Source organism: Temnothorax americanus, unplaced genomic scaffold (genome assembly GCF_048541705.1).
Source record: "Temnothorax americanus isolate GAGA-0224 unplaced genomic scaffold, ASM4854170v1 Scaffold14, whole genome shotgun sequence".
In the NCBI taxonomy this organism is placed as follows: Eukaryota; Metazoa; Arthropoda; class Insecta; order Hymenoptera; family Formicidae; genus Temnothorax; species Temnothorax americanus.
This window is the reverse complement of record NW_027509275.1, coordinates 1,163,284-1,182,211: the sequence shown is the minus strand read 5'-3', so window position 1 is coordinate 1,182,211 and position 18,928 is coordinate 1,163,284. Positions and strand designations below refer to the sequence as shown.

At 35.0% G+C, this 18,928-nt stretch overlaps 3 protein-coding genes across 5 annotated transcripts; 1 reads left to right on the top strand and 2 right to left on the bottom strand.

Moving 5' to 3' along the window:
* Positions 1–55: 55 nt before the first annotated feature.
* On the bottom strand, positions 56–3,752 carry LOC143894740 (uncharacterized). The gene is made up of 3 exons (XM_077401366.1): positions 3,401–3,752; positions 458–2,710; positions 56–382 (listed from the first exon to the last, which is right to left on the bottom strand). Exons 1-2 carry the CDS (start codon positions 3,585–3,587, stop codon positions 468–470), a joined length of 2,430 nt encoding a protein of 809 aa, XP_077257492.1. The 5' UTR covers positions 3,588–3,752; the 3' UTR covers positions 56–382; positions 458–467.
* Positions 3,753–4,244: 492 nt separating this feature from the next.
* On the top strand, positions 4,245–8,275 carry Eno (alpha-enolase). Of its 2 annotated transcripts, none has more exons than XM_077400699.1 (7): positions 4,245–4,395; positions 5,224–5,335; positions 5,415–5,588; positions 5,686–5,843; positions 6,267–6,567; positions 6,650–6,936; positions 7,061–8,275. In XM_077400699.1, exons 2-7 carry the CDS (start codon positions 5,273–5,275, stop codon positions 7,380–7,382), a joined length of 1,305 nt encoding a protein of 434 aa, XP_077256825.1. In that variant the 5' UTR covers positions 4,245–4,395; positions 5,224–5,272; the 3' UTR covers positions 7,383–8,275. The 2 variants fall into 2 exon arrangements, with proteins under 2 accessions (XP_077256825.1, XP_077256824.1); XM_077400698.1 differs by lacking the exon at positions 4,245–4,395 and adding an exon at positions 4,567–4,587.
* A 470-nt stretch (positions 8,276–8,745) lies between these two features.
* LOC143894439 (facilitated trehalose transporter Tret1-2 homolog) lies at positions 8,746–18,759 on the bottom strand. Of its 2 annotated transcripts, none has more exons than XM_077400697.1 (11): positions 17,647–18,759; positions 16,126–16,385; positions 15,876–16,038; positions 14,371–14,509; positions 11,273–11,481; positions 10,321–10,590; positions 9,987–10,209; positions 9,651–9,847; positions 9,404–9,583; positions 9,130–9,264; positions 8,746–9,044 (listed from the first exon to the last, which is right to left on the bottom strand). In XM_077400697.1, exons 2-11 carry the CDS (start codon positions 16,140–16,142, stop codon positions 8,934–8,936), a joined length of 1,644 nt encoding a protein of 547 aa, XP_077256823.1. In that variant the 5' UTR covers positions 16,143–16,385; positions 17,647–18,759; the 3' UTR covers positions 8,746–8,933. The 2 variants fall into 2 exon arrangements, with proteins under 2 accessions (XP_077256823.1, XP_077256821.1); XM_077400695.1 differs by having other exon boundaries at positions 16,126–16,364.
* Positions 18,760–18,928: the final 169 nt, after the last annotated feature.

Sequence of the window (18,928 nt, the reverse complement as noted above, 5' to 3'; positions counted from 1 at the left end):
TATAAAATAGGCTTAATATTAAATATATAACAGTTCCTTTCTTAAATAAAATTTTTTAATTTTTTAAATATTAATACAAATAGGATCTAGGATTAATACATTAATTTAAAACAACTGCACAACATACACAACGTTTTGCTACTTCCAAAATATGACGTATGAATAATAATATAACATCTCATAATTCAAATGTTTACATATGAATAATAATATTATAAAATCTCATAATTTGAATGTTTACTTAAATAGAACGTTTTTGGAATTACATTCTTTTATCAGTATTTATTATATATATTCTCTCATTAGCCTTTATATACTCTTCGTCGATATCGTAAGAATTAATTGATTTTCCTTATTTATGTGTGGATGTGCATGGGGTTATCTGAACAAAATAAATTTTTAATATATATTAAGTAGTAAAAAACGAGAGGTGAGCGTTATATAAAATTAAACTTACCATTTCGATTTTAATTTGGATGCATAGCTTTTATACTCGAATTGCGCTTCTTTGATACTCGATCTGTACTCGGTGTCATCTTGGAGCTGCTATTCCTGACATCATGCTTTAGCGATGCATTGCGAGATGTAGACGGAAGGTTTAGACTGTTTAGAGTAGCTGGAACCCCAAAAGAGCTTATAATTTTATTCACAATCGAATGTCTTGCACTTCTTCCGAATGATCTTATCTTCGAACTCTTCTTTGACGAAGATTCTTTAACGGAACTTTTGCTTTCTGTCGGAGTCTTAGGTAAATCGGTACTATACGGAGATAATATAAAAGTGCTGTTTTTTTTGTTTGGTGATTTTTCGATCACTGTTCGGGCGGAACTGGAATTAGTTCCAGAATTCGATTTTTCTTCGTTGTGAATAGGCTCGTTTGAATGTAGCTCATTAGATTTGTTTATCTTCTTTGATGAAACTTGAGAATTTTGGTCGAGCTCCAATTTCTCGTCGGTTGATTTTATCGTGGTGAAATGATCTTTTGAATCAGTTTCGTACGCCAATTCCGCTCTTAAACTTTTACTTCTTACAAGCCTTTCCGATTTCCCTATTGGACTCATCTTCGGGGTTTGTTCAGGAGTTATATACAGCGTCGTATCGTTTAACAACATCGTGAATTTGTTGTACAGTTGGCTTACTTTCATTGTTATAAGTGGAGTGCTAAGTTGATTCGAAGTTTTTGACATAACATTATTGACGGCAAGTGGCGTCGATGTATACATACCATTATTAGATACTTCTAGAAATCTTTCTTTATGCGATAGATCAGAATTTCTTCTATAAACACTTAGAGCTTTTTTATTAGTTATGCAAGGCGTAATACATTGATCGTTACTCACACTTGTTATTTCCTGCAAACTTCTCTTTTGCTTATTAACTTGAATTTTTGCCATCTTCTTCTTTTTATCAGATGAAATTATTGATTGCAGTGAGCTTTTCCTTACCGGTACACTTCTCTTTTTGGTAACTATATTTTCCTTAGATCTAGTAGATATCGCAGAAGATGACTGATCCTCTTGCCAACATCTAGCACGAAGTTTCTCCAATTTTTCGAATCGCGAATCGCAATCCTTCACTTCTATGTACATCGTGTCCCAAAATCCGTGCAAGTCCGTACAAGTTACCAACACGTTACCGTCTTTTCTCTCGCAATCTAGTATTAATCTATAAAACTGTTTAAACTTCTCTTTAATTAACATAGTCGTTTGTCCTACTGCTTGATTAATTTGACATCGAATATCTTCCTTTATGCCGTCCTGCGATTGAATTTCCGTCCATTCCTCGCAAAGTTTCTGAAGCCTATGTTTTTCTTCCTTCCACACGCGTTCAAAGTATTCGACAGTATATTTCTTCTCCATTGGCACGTCGGGATTCTTCATTATAGCGCCTTTTATTGCAAGCTTATCAGTCAGATCTGAAACCTGGCAAAGATCAGAATTGTCCTGTTCATTTGTTTTGATATTATCTTCAGTATTTTTTGGACATTTCGGAAAAGATGTTAGATCTTTTGAACAATTTTCTTTTTCTATTGCGGTTAATAATGTCTCATGAACATTGTTGCCATTTGATATTGTCTCTACCATCAAATTTGCTTGCTTTTCTCGCGAGGAATCTGAAGTTTCCTGCTCATCTGACGACATTTTCAACGTAATCGCTTCTATAGAATTAGAATTGCAACGAAACGGTTCTTGGTCAGTGGTCTCCATTAATTTATCGCGTATGAAAATATTATTTTCATTTGAGAGGCCGTCTTCTATTTTTACTTCTCCAAATAATATCTTAGGCAATCCGGCAGGCGGATTAAATTTATGATTAGATGGAGCAAATGAGTCTCGTCTATTGTGATCAGATTCGACTTTATCATTTGAAGAGGTTTTTGTTTCAGAAGATTTTTTTGTGAAGACCGAAGTTGCAAGCGATTTTTGTTTCAATTCATCTTTTGCTGCTCTAGCTAGCAGTCGCTTTTCGGTGGCTTTCGTAATTCCTTTTTTAATGTTGGAATTGGTGTGCACTTGAGCAACTGTTTTCTTCTTTTCCTTAGGCGCGACTGAGGCGCCTACCGTCGACTTATCATCAGACGACGATACTGGAGAATAAATATGATGCCGAACAATCCCAACTATGAACGGAGGCTTCTTTTTTGATGCCTGCGTCTCCTTTTTTCTTTTCCGCTCGACTCTCCACTTTAATAATTTTGTTTTTGGATCATCTGTAACATTGAGCGGAATGAAGAAAAAACTGTTTATTCAATGGAGTAATTTTTATCGATACATGCATGTGTTTTAAATTATTTTACATTACATGTATAAAACATTTAAAACGCGCGTTTTTGCGCGAACAAACAGAAAATAAATCATGAAATTGCCGATGTCCACAAAAATAAACACGAACAGTTCCGTTATTGAGACGTAGTCAAATGCGTGTGTACTCGACAAATTTTCAAAATCGTTTATTTTAAAAACAAATTATTTCGTACGAAAAAAAATATTTTTCTATAATTTCGACTTATCTTAATACAATCTTTATTCTCGTTAATCGCTTGTACCACGATTTCACACGCATTCTGTATTGCAGCTGAAGTAAAATTCCAAACGTATGTAAACAACAGAAAAAGCTCTTTAGGCCTGTTTTTTTTTTTTTTTTAGCTGAACTTCTTGCACGGTTCATCTTTCTTCTTTTTCTTTTCACGTTGGAAAGAAAAAGAGAAAAGATCATGACCCATGCGAGAAGTATCATCTAAAATAAAAAACAGCCATTATTAGATTCGCTCTGCCTACAGAAAATAAATAAAATGTCGAACAAGTACGTGAGACACGCGTTATTGGAAAATTTATAAATTTTCGAGATACACGTACGTGTCGCGCGGACAGACAACGATTGCGTTATCACGATGACTCACCGTTCTGCGACACCGTGGAGCAAGGCGAGCTCTCCTTTCGGTTTTCCTCGAAATTAAGCGTCCTGCGTGTCCTGCGTCTCTTTCGTTGCTCGTCAGCAAGGCTGACTTTAATCTTTTTTGTCTTACCGAAGTTGATCGGCGGCTTCTTGTATTGTTTCTTGAGATCTGATGACGACATTTCTTTCATTTCTTAAACAGCAATCAGCACTGGTTACGCAGAGTTTCTCGAGAGGAATTTCCGACAAGTCGGACCGCGTTTCGTGGATTACCGAGCAAATGTTTACACACAAGTGCGTTTGACCTACGCGAACTGTATGGCTAAATTGTATTTCAAACTTCAAACCGATGGGCAAAGATGGGCGTACAGTGTTACCAACCAAGGTATAGTGGAATGGACGATGGAATATTCCAAACAAAATGGATGTTTTCCGGAAGCAACCGTCCTCTTTTTCCTCCCAGCATTTAGGTGCACGTTTACTTCATGTTGAATGCAGGAAGTAACACAGTGCGAAAAAGAAATCTAAAGATAACAGAAATAAATGAGAAAAAGAATTGCGTTTCTATTATTCAAATTCATTTGAATACCGTAGTCAACAGTAGTCGAACACGATTGGTTCATACCTGCAGATTCAACCGAACGGTTTCGAAACGCTATCCAAAAGCCGTTCAACCATTGGCTCATGAACATGTCAAGTTCAATGATAGAACGTTCAGGAACTGAAACAAATCTTCTGTAAAATCATAATACGATGATGCAAATGTAATTTCCAAGTGCTCCAGGAGCAATGACGAGAGAAATCTAGCCCTTGAATTATTATTTCAGCATCCATCGCGGAGAAATAAACTCCTATTTTTCCCTTCTATTAACCTAACATCTTGCGTACATCTTGCAATCGATAGCTCTCGGCTTGCATCACGACTGAAAGGTCGTCGGTTAGGTCAAGCCTCATTTCTCGTCAAACGTTCCGTGCGGACCGTCGCGCGTGTCAAGTTAGGTGAGCAATGAGCATATTCGACCTAACGTCTGGCATATGTGTCAAAATAAATTGCAGCCTTTACTCGCGGATCTGAATCGCGTTTCTGTTAAATTCGTCCAAGTGCATGACATTCCTCGCGCGCCTTGAGGAAATGTTAGTGCTACGTGCCGGTTCCATCATCTCGTATCGGAACTTCGTTAACACAATAAGGTCGTTAACAGTCATGATTTCGCTAACAGTGAGATCTTTCGACGTGTAACGTTGTTCTTAACGTAAAACTGAACGTTTTGCGCTGGATATCGGTTTTGTAGATATCGAGCGGATTTTGCGATGACCTTGACAAGGTCGACATGAGTCGGACATCCGCCGCGATTTATCGATAGTTAGCGCTTATACCGTCAATTGAGCGTTAATCCTTAAATATCCGCAAGATACAATTTTATATAATTGTTTTCTAAGTTACACTTGGTAACTTGCTGTCATTTCCTGTGCAGCAAATGTCGCACAATGCTGCAACGTTTTTGTCTGACAGTTTTTTTTCTTTGCCCAAAAATTGTTAATTGTAATGGCGAATTTAATTTATCTGCATTTATTACATCTTTGTTGCAATTTGTAACTTCGAATAATCGTCACATAATATCTCAAGAAATCGTCCGATAATCGTACATTAAAAAAAAAGTTACCTCTTTAGCGAAAGCGCGTTATTAACTTACAACATTACGATTATTTTGTAACACACAGACGTGAGAAATAGAAGGTTTTTTTTTTAAATAAATGTCAGGCGATTTTTATTCTTAAAGAAGTGACACTCTTTGCTTATGATTTTTTTGCGCCTGTTTGTTGCAGTCCTCTAATCTCAGCAAGCCGTTTTACGTCGACAAGCAGTTGCGTCAAAATGCCTATTAAAAGCATCAAAGCCCGTCAGATCTATGACTCCCGTGGAAACCCCACAGTAGAGGTAAATTATTGAATCTCGGAGAAATGTCTCTGATATCTTATATTGAATATTCTTTTTCTAATATTATTCGTTCTTCTAGGTCGATCTTGTCACCGAGCTTGGACTCTTCCGCGCAGCGGTACCGTCCGGTGCGTCTACCGGCGTTCATGAAGCCTTAGAACTGAGGGATAATGATAAATCGAAATATCATGGAAAGTCCGTTTTTAAAGCTATAGAAAATATAAACTCCATCATTGCTCCTGAATTATTGAAGGTATCGTTCTCTGTACGATATATGTAAATGCCGAATATTTAATACGTAATATTTGACAGTTGTGAGAACAATTGACAAATGAGCTTTTATTCTCAAGGCTAACTTGGAAGTTACACAGCAAACGGATATCGATAACTTCATGCTGAAGCTGGACGGCACACCGAATAAATCCAAACTTGGAGCAAATGCAATTTTGGGTGTCTCTTTAGCAGTTTGCAAAGCTGGGGCTCAGAAAAAGGGCTTACCTTTATACAAGTAAATAGATTTGATACAAAAATGATTATTTTTACACATAAAGGAAATTATTTTATAAATTATAAAGAAATTATCATGCACAATGGACAATGGACTTACTTTTTTCAACGAGTTGTTATTTTTTATATTTACTTTAAAAAAAATTATATATTTTTTCAAAACTTTATGTGCACAATCTTAAAATAATTTTAAATAATTTAAGTAATAAAAACACTTTTATGCAAAATTTTTTAAAAATTTAATATATACTTTCTTCCAAAAATTCTGGAAAGCGTATACTTTTATGCTTCAAGATAATCTTTCCTTGTCTTAAAGAAAATTGTTCTTTTTACATATTTTTTTGCAAAAATAAGAAATACGTAAATATACAATAACTAAACACACACACACACACAGACAAATATATATATTTTTGTATTACAGATATATTGCTGAGTTGGCTGGCAATAACAATATCGTCTTGCCAGTACCGGCATTCAATGTTATTAATGGTGGTTCTCATGCTGGCAACAAGCTGGCTATGCAAGAATTCATGATCTTGCCTACTGGCGCATCCAATTTCACAGAAGCAATGAAAATGGGTAGTGAAGTTTACCACCACTTGAAGGCAGGTATCAAGAAGAAGTTCGGCCTTGACGCCACGGCGGTCGGTGACGAGGGTGGCTTTGCACCGAACATCTTGGAAAACAAAGAAGCTCTTAACTTGATCATAAATGCTATTAAGGTATAAACTGAGAGATTTATGACTCTGAAAATATATTTATTACTTTACGATAACTATTAGTAATTTTGTTCTGAATTTGTAGACCGCTGGTTACGACGGAAAGATCAAGATCGGCATGGACGTTGCCGCTTCCGAATTTCACAAAAATGGGAAGTACGACTTGGACTTTAAGAATGAGAAATCTGATCCGAGCACATATCTGGAGCCAGAAGCGCTGAAGAACTTGTACTTGGAATTTGTCAAAGAATTCCCGATCGTATCGATAGAGGATCCCTTCGATCAGGATGGCTGGGATTCTTGGACAGCTTTGACCGCGGCTACTCCCATTCAAATCGTCGGTGACGATCTTACCGTCACGAATCCAGAGAGGTAATGAATGTAACACATGAGAAATAAAAGCTTTATCCACCATTGCCATTTTTAATTAAACTTGCTTATGTAAAGCAATTAAGCTAAATTCTACTATGTTTATTGTACGCTTGTCATTTTACAGAATTAAGACGGCTATTGAGAAGAAAGCTTGCAACTGTCTACTGTTGAAAGTCAATCAAATCGGTAGCGTGACCGAATCTATTAACGCTCATAAACTCGCCAAGAGTAACGGCTGGGGTACCATGGTCTCTCATCGTTCTGGAGAGACGGAGGACACGTTTATCGCCGACTTGGTCGTTGGTCTGTCGACTGGCCAAATTAAGACGGGCGCGCCCTGCCGCTCGGAACGATTGGCCAAGTACAATCAAATCTTACGTATCGAGGAGGAGCTTGGCGCAGCCGCGAAATATGCCGGAGAGAAATTCCGCAACCCTCACGCTTAAATGATATTATAATCACAGTTCATTACCGCAAAATTTTAGCAGTTTGTAATATTATGTGAATCAATTATTCATTTTTGTGATCATTCTAGATGCAGTGTAATTTGAGGACATATTTTTAACCCAGATAAACAATATTCATGATAAACGATGATCGATACACAATAATCGAGATTATGCCAAATATATGACGCAGTTATATATTCTAGGAACTCATGGAAAGGAGACTATAAAGAGTAAAGATGTAAAATTTACAATATTATAGTTCTTCTTTCTTGTTTTATTAATTTGTCAGGCATTTTCATTTTCATTTTTACGAGATATAATGTTAAAAAGAATTAATAAATCCTGTCAACTGTACGTTTAGACTCGGTTAGAAATAAATAATATATCGAAAAGAGATATATCGAAAAAATGAATACGTCAAAGAAATATAAAAAAATATTGTAATTATAGATATAAATATGTCTATATGTAACATATACAAGGACAAAGACAGTCGAAAGGATAATAAAGTTTTATTCCACTGTCAACGTGTGTGATCAAAGTATCACATGCAAAAATAACGATAGATTATGGTAAACTTTGTCCCCAAAACCATATCTGCAAAAATAAATCTAAAAATGTTCAAATAAAGTTTAATTCGGTAAAAACAAGTCAATATACGTAGAAGCTCTTCGCCACTCCCGCTGATTACAATCGATTTTTCTCTGCTGTTATATATTTTTAAATTATTTATTATTTTATATAAAATATAATTTAATATTTTACTAAAATACAATATAAAATTATAAAATATAATATAATAAAATGTACAATGTATATATATAATTAAATATAATATAATAAAATATATTACAATACAAAATATATATAATAAAAATTGCTTAAATATATATATACATAGTTTACAAAATATCTAATTAAATAAAAATTACACGAAGCGTACAATAACATAAACCATTACCGATACAATGAGTAAACTACAATTACCTACGCGATATTTATCACTAATTTATCTCCGTTTTTATTACAAAAATAGAAATTATTTTTTCACGATAATCTTGCGTAATAAATTTAATATTTTCGTTATTTTGTTTTATAATTACTTATAGCTTTAACGTTATTTTCAAAAATTCACAGAAAAATAATACGCGAGACACTGTCGTGTCTCTTGATTAATGAATAAAATCCTGCCTGAAGGTTTTCATTACTTATTTCGATATTGATCTGCCGCTTTTTGTTGCCTGAATAAACGCATTTAATTTATCCAATATTTGCAATAAAATCAATCAAAAATTCTCTTATCAGAAAAAATCTGTTTTATTCAAATATCAATTATAAAATATAAATAAAATCTCTCAAATAACTAATATATAAATATATTATTGTTCTACAGTTTTTACTTATATGTCAGCACACATATTTCCGCATAACAATGCGATATTCTTACAAAATTATCTTGAAATAATAAAAAATGTACAATTATTATGTCTAATATTAATTATTATCGCAGTTATATATTAAAATCCATTTAATATATAAGTTTTGTTCTTATTTATACTCCGATGGTAGAGGGATTAAACAATTCGATTCAGCTTTCGCAGGCATGTGTGTGCCCTTTCTCTTTGTCTGTGTTCTGGTTACCCATAGGAAGTTACTTTGCTGTGAAAACACAATTATACATTCATCATACTGCTCACCATTAATATATAAAAGCCCGTTCCATTTCTTAATTAAATTTTCTTACTTGGAAGTATTCTTCAATCTCCTGAAGCGTACGATCCTTCGTTTCTGGTAAAGCAAGGTAAATGAAAATCCCTTCCAAAAGAGAGAAGATGCCGAAGATAGTGAAGATTCCCGCTGTGCCAACTAGGCCACTTATCTTTAAAATATTTAATATATTTATCATTATAAAAGTTATTTTAATAAATTAAGAAATATATAAAATATTTTAAATTAAATTTGTTATGACAGGAGTGCTGCACAAATTAACTTTTGAATCTTATAATGCGATGTTTTACCCATGGGAAGCATTTGGTCATGAAGAACAGAAGCAGATTAAATGTGAAAAAGATGCATCCGCCACCGATGCCACGAGCTCTCAGAGGCATCAGTTCGCCGGTCATCAGCCCAGGAAGCGTCAATAGACCCACGGTGTTTGCGCCGACGTAAACCAACAAGCATACTGCCAGCACGTAGACCTGAGATTGTTAAGTTTATTAACACATTAGACATATTGAAAAACGTAAAATTGATCATAATACTCACGTCCACGGAAGATCCCCCCTTCCTGGCGATCAAATATCCTGCGAGAATCAACGAGGCCAAAGACGTACCAACTGCCGAAACGATGCCTAAGGTACGTCTGCCCATTTTAAGTAACAAAACACAAGAGACGAGGGAGAAAATAAACCTGATAACTGCCGTCACCACAGCCGCCAAATAATTATCCACGTTACCGTCACCTACGAGAAACGGCATGATAAAAATTTCTGCGCTCTGCCTCTTTTGTTATCTTATCTATAGTTTAGATATTTTTGACTATAAAGTTTGCAGATGGAAATTAAAGTTTCGCCAAAGAATGATAATGAAACTCTTTCTCACCCATGTCTTTCACCATGTCAACGGCGTAAAAGACGATAATGTATGTTCCGCTGCTTAATTGAAGCGCGTTGAATACATTGATGATGATCAGTGGTTTCCACACGCCCGGATCGCGAATTGTGGATATCGCCGAGGAGATCTTCTGCGTAAACGAGCTATTTACAGGTTTTCTAGCGAGATCGGTTTTTATGCTTGCATCCAGGAGCTCTATCTCCGTAATCATCTGATTAATTAAAACTATTTTAATTATTTGAAACACTGTTACGTTAGCTTCGTAATTTAGCTTGATAAAACTGTCTTGTATTACTAAAATGAGAAAATTTTAAGTACCTACCTGCTGAACATCGCCACCTCTGAGCCACAAAAGAGCTTTCTTGGCCTTGCCTGTTTTCTTTCGTCTAATGAGCCAGGCGGGACTCTCGGGTATCAAACAAAGAGCGATAAAGGCCATAGCAGGAAGTATAATAGCGTAGAAGGCCACGATGTCCCAATTAAAAGAAGCGCCGAGAGCATAAACTAGCAGGATTCCGGCGCAGTACGAGGCGAACGAGCCAACTACCAGGAAGCCGCGGAGTCCTGGATAAGCCGTTTCTCCTACCAATACCTAACGAATTTAAAGACTACGATATACAGTTTGAAATAATCATTATCTTTTCTATTAATCAAATTTTAACAAATAACATACAAATAAATAATGTAATTATTTAATTAAAGGTAAAAGAATTATATTTAAATTTATTATTTGAACACAGAACGAAATTTCAAGTGAAAGAATTTCTAATTAATTCCATTATACTTGTCTAATAAATTAAATGCGTTTATTTGTGGAAAACAGAAAAAGCGATTGCTCTAACAATACCGCAAGTTTTTGTTACTACACTAGTAGCAAAAGTTAAATAGTGAAATAAGTTGAAAAACCGATCGATAAAATAAATAGTAAAAGCCAAACACAGCGAATCAAATGGTAAAAGTTCATTCGTGATCAGAAATAAAGTGAACCGATCAACAGAAATATAATTGCATTAATGTCAATGATGCGTTAAATGTTATTAAAAACTTGTCGTGTGTGCCAAGTAATATTTTAATATAGAAAATGTACGATAATAATGACTAAATTAAATAAAAGCGTGTGCAAATTGAATCTCGAATTTCAATATAATTTTTTGTATAAAAAGGTGCAACGCGCGCGTTGATTTACGTCCAGCTTCGGAATCAATCGAAAATTCTTTTACCATAAATTTCATATTATTCAAATATTAGTCATAAAATTTAAATAGAGGTTGCACCTGCGCAGGCACCGCCATGAATCCTACAGATAAACCGCAGATGACTCTTCCTACTAAAATAGAAGTCACGCTCCTCGACAAACCGATGATCAACCAGCCTATGCACAGGGGAATCACCGATAATTGAAGGCAACCTCGTCGCCCAATCGCATCGAGAAGCGGTCCTGATAACAACGCGCCGATAGGAGTGGCCAAACTGTGAACTGAGGCTGCAAACAGATAATTCGTCGCTTTAATACTTAATTATATTGAGATCCACGTGTTTCTATAAAGAAATATTATTATTCCATCTTATCCTTTCTCCTAACATCCTCTTTAATAATCTTAACTCTTCTGCGTTACAGGCAGGGAGATAAGGGATTTAATGCAATTTTCTCATCCGTTTAGGAATTTGTGTGCCATAAAAAGTTAATGAAATTGTCTAAGCGGAGTCTAAGCGCGGCGTAAATGCAGATTTATGCGTTGATGAACGCATTTAACAGCATAGCTGCGGCCGATTGTAAAATTCTTACGAGCTTTGTTAAAACGTTATACATCGCGGGACGTAATAGAACAATTAACGGTCTATTTACGATCACATGTAGGTATATATCTACCCTATCATTGGACTGAGCGTAGGACGCTTCTGTTTTAAATGTTAAAAATTTAACTCGCAATGACACGATCATAATCGCTTATTATCATCGCGTACGCGATTATCGATACGTTACACGGTATATATGCCTCGTGCAGGAAATAATGTACTGAAAATTTCTATCGACGTCGCGGAAAGAGCTATTGAGTCGGATTACTCTTGCTATTATTCAGCGATTAAGGGGATAAGATTATAAGTATATTGCTGCATACTTGAATTTAGACGATCATCAGCGTATAGATATGAGTTCTTGCCGGGAACGAGAAAAGTTAGCCCGCATCGTAAAAATTTACATCTTATAATTAGAAGAATAATACACTCGGAAAACCTCCAAAGTGATAACTATTTTTTAACTTTTACTCGATAAAGTAAAAACTTTGACTAGCGCGATCGTATCGATGATCTTGTTATTAATCTCTTATCGGTATTCGATACATCAACGAAATTGTCGTCGCGGAATGCTAATGCTCGTAGCATTAGCTAATTAATGCAAATTGCAATTCCATTTCTTCAATCATTGTAAGCTGTCGACATTCTCCATGCAATCATGAGGAATGCAATTAGATCACACAGTAACGCGCTGTACATTGAGTTTGTCTTTTTATCGTATTGCTTCCGCTTTAATGAAATTAAAGGGATTCGTTACACATAATACCTTTGTCAGAGAAAGACAAAATTTTACAGTTATCCAAGTTTAATCAGAAAAACGCAAAACAGCTGCGAATTCACGACTCGAGAAAAAAGTTGCTGAATATGTAGATGTAGAAGCACGAATAAAATAAATTTATCGTATAATTTATCGTACGATTCATTTTATTATTAATTTAATGTATTAATATTTATAGAGTTTTTTTAATTTTGTTTCATTATTTTTACATTACACATAATTTTCCTCTTTTGGTATGAAATAACGTTTAAAATAGATTTACAAATCCATTGATTTAAATCATTTTTATTACAAAGCTGCAATTATATTTCTTTAATGTATCGTATGACTAAATTTCGATTAAAATCGATTTCCAGACGTCGAGAAATGTTGTTTCGTGACACGTGTGGAACCGACACATTAATAATACATGCGACTGTGACGAAATATTTTAATCTGTTGACGCGACGGCTTATATCCGAGTGGTGTGGATACTGAGGCGTCACCTCAAATGACTGAATAATGATTCTTGGGACTTTTAGGAATCATCGATCATCAAACGAACATAATAAAAGATGCATACAACTGTCCAGGGACGACTGTCGTTCGTGATAGATGGCAAAATAAATTTTGAACTGTAATGGCAAAATTATTCGTGCGAAAGCCATCCACTACACGGCACACGGATCGCAATTTGATCTCGCAATTATATTTCATGTCAACAAATTTTCAACACGTCCGTGATTTATATTTGCAGAATAGCTCCTTTAAGTCCCATTCGATCGCCTTATGCATGATCTTGTGGACAGAGACATTAAAATAAAGAGAAGGATTTTATGTCTGTATCTCGATCTGCAATTTTAGAATAATTAAAAATTCCGCGCGACATTAAGTGATAATGTATAGAATGTAGACAGATAGTTTCATTATTAAACATTATTCTTCAATTAATTGGTTATTTAAATTGTTTTTGTTTTTCGAAGATATTTTATTGGTTCTTATGAACGTAAAGCGATATCGCGAATTCTTATGTGTCTTTGCGTAAATGCATGACTTTTATAGTAGCGTACGTCCGCCATTTGCAAACTTTAAAATGTATAACGCTGAGCATCGCAAATTTTATGACGTGATAAAATATACTTTTACGCCGTAAAGTAGTGATATAGCATTTTGTGCGGACGCTGTTGTTTTTCGCCATGTACACTATTTAGGATGGTAAATGTATTTTGCGAAGCTCTCTTGTGCAATATGCACGCGAGATAAATGAAAATATATAAAGAAAACTGTTAAAATTTATGCTGCGACCGTTGTTCTCCATTTGCGAATTATAAAAAGATCGATTTAAATGACACGTATGAAGGGTCATACGTTTTTTGTGTGATCTTTTAATTCAAGGCCCACATATGTAGGCTTCAAACGGCTTCCTACACGAACTTGGTCTTGACACTCATTGATAAAGAGACAAATCCAATTATCCAATGAGACAGTATGTAGGTCAGTTACAGAATGCGGTTTACAATAATCGACGACGGTCACTTCATTTGCGCGAGGGTCGTGATAAGGATCAACCTTGAACCTGCTTGTTGGTTCTTGAACTCGCAAGGTCTGCGAGGAGATCTCTCTAATCTCACGCATCAAAATTGCAAAATGTACAAAATGTAAAATATGAACGTATGAACCTTTTTAGAAACAAGGTAAAAATTTATAAAAATTTATGAATTTGAAATTAAAATTTCCTATACTTTGTAAGAATTTTTAAAATATTTTCTGACTCATATCCTTTTATTAAAAACAGAATTATTAAGCGTGCGGTCTTACCTATCCAGGAGCCAGTTTCGCGAGTTACATACAAGGTACTATTATTTTCTTCGGATAATTGCGGCAACAAAACGGCGCTGTAACCAATAGGTATGCCGCCTCCCGTCGCCACCAATAATACTGCACCTGTTACTAAACACTTCAATCGATAAACAATTCAATCGTTAGTCATTTGATTGTGTATTTGCCGCAATTGTTACAACGCTATTATTTTGTAATATTTTATTCAACACAATAATAAATTAACGAATAAGGGCACGACCACGATTCAAAGTAAATTATCACTAAATACAGCTGTAAATCGAAATAATTAAAAATGAAAAAATGTCAGTTATTAATTGTAAGTGATTGATTGTATAAGTTTTATATTGCGGTGAAAGATTAATGTTTACAAAGTACATATGCTCTTCGGCTCTTTTGCCGAGTTCTATTGCAAAGAAAGACTGAAGTCGCGAGAAAGAACTTTGGAACAGTTCCCAAATAGGATATACTGTCGCGCACATGAGCAAGTCCAAACTAATCGAAAAGAGGATAAGAAATCTGTGGTTGACAACTAGCCAGGATTTACAATCGCTTCGCTGCTCTCTCTCTATAAAACTTAAATCGCTATTATGTCACGTGGAATTTGTCTCGTTTCTGCTGTTCCATATAGACACTGACGTAAACTGCTGCGGGATATTTATGCGCCACGTACGACGTCCAAGGTAAAATACGCTTCAGCAGAATTCTTGCTGCTCGAGATATTTTTTTGCAAGATATGTATATCTTGCAAAAAGCAACAAATAAACGGACAAAAATGTAAGCAAGTGTATGAGCAGAGTCTTTACTCTTACTGAGAAAAGAGAACGATTTTACTTGTTACAACGAAACGCAATTTCCGTATTACAGACACACTGACACACAAGACACAATTTATATTTCATATAGTAAATGTAACTGCGTTTTATTTTCTTGAAATTTAGAATTTTATGTTTTGCTAATGGAATATTAGTATATATATATAATTCTATATTTAGCAGTTTTTTAAAATAATATTTAGGTATATTGTTGCAGGTGATGCATCACGTAGGTACGTTACATTTTCTCTCCGAAAAGATAAAACGCGCAATAAGAAGAAAGCACGGGCGATGAAAAATGGTAGTGTGTACCGTGTTTGGTACCTTTCTATCTATTTTTAAACAGAAAAATGTTCTGGCGTTAATCCAAAATATCTACGTTGATCTCGCATGCAGTGCAGCCGCGTTGCAAATTTTTTTTTGCGAAAAAGTTACCAGTTTACATGCGAGTGGTAGTAAACAAAAGAAAGAATTTGTTACGCACAATAATATTTTGCAGTAGTTTTCGATACGTTGAAAATTTTTTTGGATTTTACAAAGTCCACTGCTGTATACGCATTGCGATTTAATGATTCGGTTTAATGATGCAACATTAAAGAAAATTATCTCAAATATAAACAGTTTTATATATATATATCTATTTTAATGTATTGTAATTATATATTTTACCTGCGCAAGCACTCCTTTCGAATTCGATGAATATTGCACAGTTGCTTCCTTCTCATTTAAAATGTTCTTTTCATTCTTGGCATTGTTGTTATTATTATTATACTCGACGTCTAATGGACTCTCGCTCTTTGAATTGTAGCCCATCATGGCGCGCCCTTCTTCGCTGTAACGATTTTAAAAAGTGCAAAAGTATATTTTCTAATTCGTTTCGACAAGCACATAATTTTTATTTTGTTTCAAATTACGTTACCTCGATTCGAGAGCCATATTGATTCAATTGAAATGTGACAGCTGGAGTTCTCAAATATCTCCGATAATCAGTACCTCCGGTCGCGAGATGGGCGTTTCGATCACTATACATCTATCACCAACAAGTTCTGGTCACGTTTGGCACCGCAACACTACTGCAGTTTCCGCTCCACATTATGTAAGCCAAGAAACTCTTGAGACTTTAATCCTGTCCTCTCTCAGAGAGCATAACAATATCTTCTAAACATAATAAATTTAGTTCTTATGAGATCATTACGTATGTATGCAAACCTGTTTTGAGATAAATAGCAATAATTTTCTAGCTAAAATTCTTTTTTCTAATAAAAAATTTGCTACATATATCTTATGATTATGTATGAAGCAGCATCTTAATTTGAAACAGAACTATATGAAAAGAACGTATATCAACTTCAAGAAAGTCTGTTTCTTCTTCTAATGTTTTTAAAGAAACTTCCATTTTTTTAGTTGCTGTAGTTATTTAGATATACAAGTTATAATAAAAATAATTATTTCAAACAGTAGAGACAAAATATTGTTTTATCCAGTGCTGTTATTTGCTATTTCTCGGTTTATATTTTGTAGTTGATTTATATCGAATGTTCTATATGTAAAATCTTTTTTTCCACACCTTTTATAATGGTTATTATAATGTTTGATCACATTTTCAATTTTCATTTTTCAGCTTTGCAGAGAAAAGCATAAAAAGACGTTAAGATATTGTTATCGACTTTCAAAGAGTTTTCTAGCTAGAATATATATAATGTATGTAATATTAATGTTATAACCAGAAAGATAGACTTTTCTTGTATTTATTTGACGCAAATCTCCAACATCTTACATATTCGAATGCGTTATAAACTTACGATATATTCTAATTTTTTACGTTTAATGTATATCATTAACTTTTTTATATGACATAATAATTGCGCACATTGTCTTAATTGTTACGTTATTAAAACTATTCGATAAATTCAATGACGCTTGAACCCGAGCTTGAACCGATTGTAGTTTCGCGTTTATAACTTCTTTAACATAGAATGAATATTTATCCAAATTTTACATGTACCAAATGAGGTTACAAATTATCCATAAGAATCATGAATTTCTCTTGAAGCTTAATTTATTGTACACTTAATATACACTGAGAAACAATTTTTCTGCGTTTTAGTAAATATTAGTTTGCATACAACTGTGACTTTATTTACTAAAATGCAGGACATTTTTTTCTCAGTGTAGTAATTTTAAATTTTCGCAAATATGTTGTATTTTTAGCAAAACAAGATTTTATTTGTACTTTATTCTTTTATATTATAAAAAGATTTCAAAAAGCCAAGAAAATATGAAAATCGCTAATTTTTTCTTCAAATACTATACGTTTTATACGCATATGAATATCTTCCTCGGAGCTTTCTGCACGAAAAGGAATATATTCCAGAACTGAACGCAATACTATAAAATGAACGAGTATCGGGGAAAATAGAAAAAAGAAGAGAAAACTTACGATCTAGTTCAACTTCCTTTCCCTGGTCTCCCGGCCTGGGAATGAAAGTCACGTGGAGCCCGCGACTTCACGCGCGGATAGTCTCATTCATCTCCCCGGCGAACATTGCACTCCCGTCTGCAGATCGTAATTCACGACGTAAAGCACTTTCGCAGAAACTTCGCCTCGTCCCCGGCCCGTCAGCCTCTCGCTACTTGAGGAACATCCGGATAGAAGCAATCCTCACTCGCGGCAATCTCGGCACCGTTTATCGTATCGCGTGTAACGAGAGGACTTAACAAAGAAACGCGAATGACACGAACGAGGGATAAACGAATTGATTCCTCCCGTCACGATGACTAAGCCGAATTAAGGCGATACCGCCGGTCACGCTACCGCGATATTCTTGCTATCGATTATGGTTATTCGTTAAGACAGAACCTGCGCGGGAATGCTCTGTGACTTTCAACTACACTTTCAACTACAGCTAATATATAGCCTTGGTTTGTGTATTTCCGGAGGTAATATAGCCTTTTGAATAATCAAACAAGATGGAAGCGACGTCACCTTCAGCAACTATCATCAGATCTATACACTTATGTGTGTGTGGGGGAGGGGGGATAATGCTACCAACTTAATACTACCTATATATAGCTAGGTTAAATACATTCCGACAAACGACGAGGAAAATCTCGATTTCTCTTTTGACTTCGCGTGTGAGCGCCTTAGCAAAATATCTCATTTACATACTGGTAAATTAACACGTTATAATAGCAGTGTTGTTCTACGAGTTCTTGTTTGCAACTCTTGACGAGGAATAAAACTTTGATTCTGCTGGACACGTAACACGTATACAAGTTCTTCCGACAATGTGGCCAAATCCGATCAAGTTCGAGTCTATGGCAATCTTTCTATAGATGTTGACTCCATCGATCTTTATTCTGATGCTTCCCGTTCTCTTCGGATTGAATGAGCACTTTCACAATCCTTAAATTTGCATACTAATAACCAATGTTAGCCGTCGTTATAGACTGTGACGAGATCGCTCGTCAATCCTTCGGGAAGTGTGTCTAACGGTCACGGCCTCGATTACGTGGCCTTTATTATCTCGTGCACTTTAGGGATAATTATTCGACACGTGAATATCGCTCTAAAAACTGTTTTAGGAACTGATAATTTTGTCTCAATAGCTCGTAATATCGATAAACAAATGTACACATAGACGAGTACGAGTCTCGTAATATTGTAGATAGCCGTCGGCTGAGACGCGCGGAGAAATATCGTGTCTAGCTCGCGCCTTACG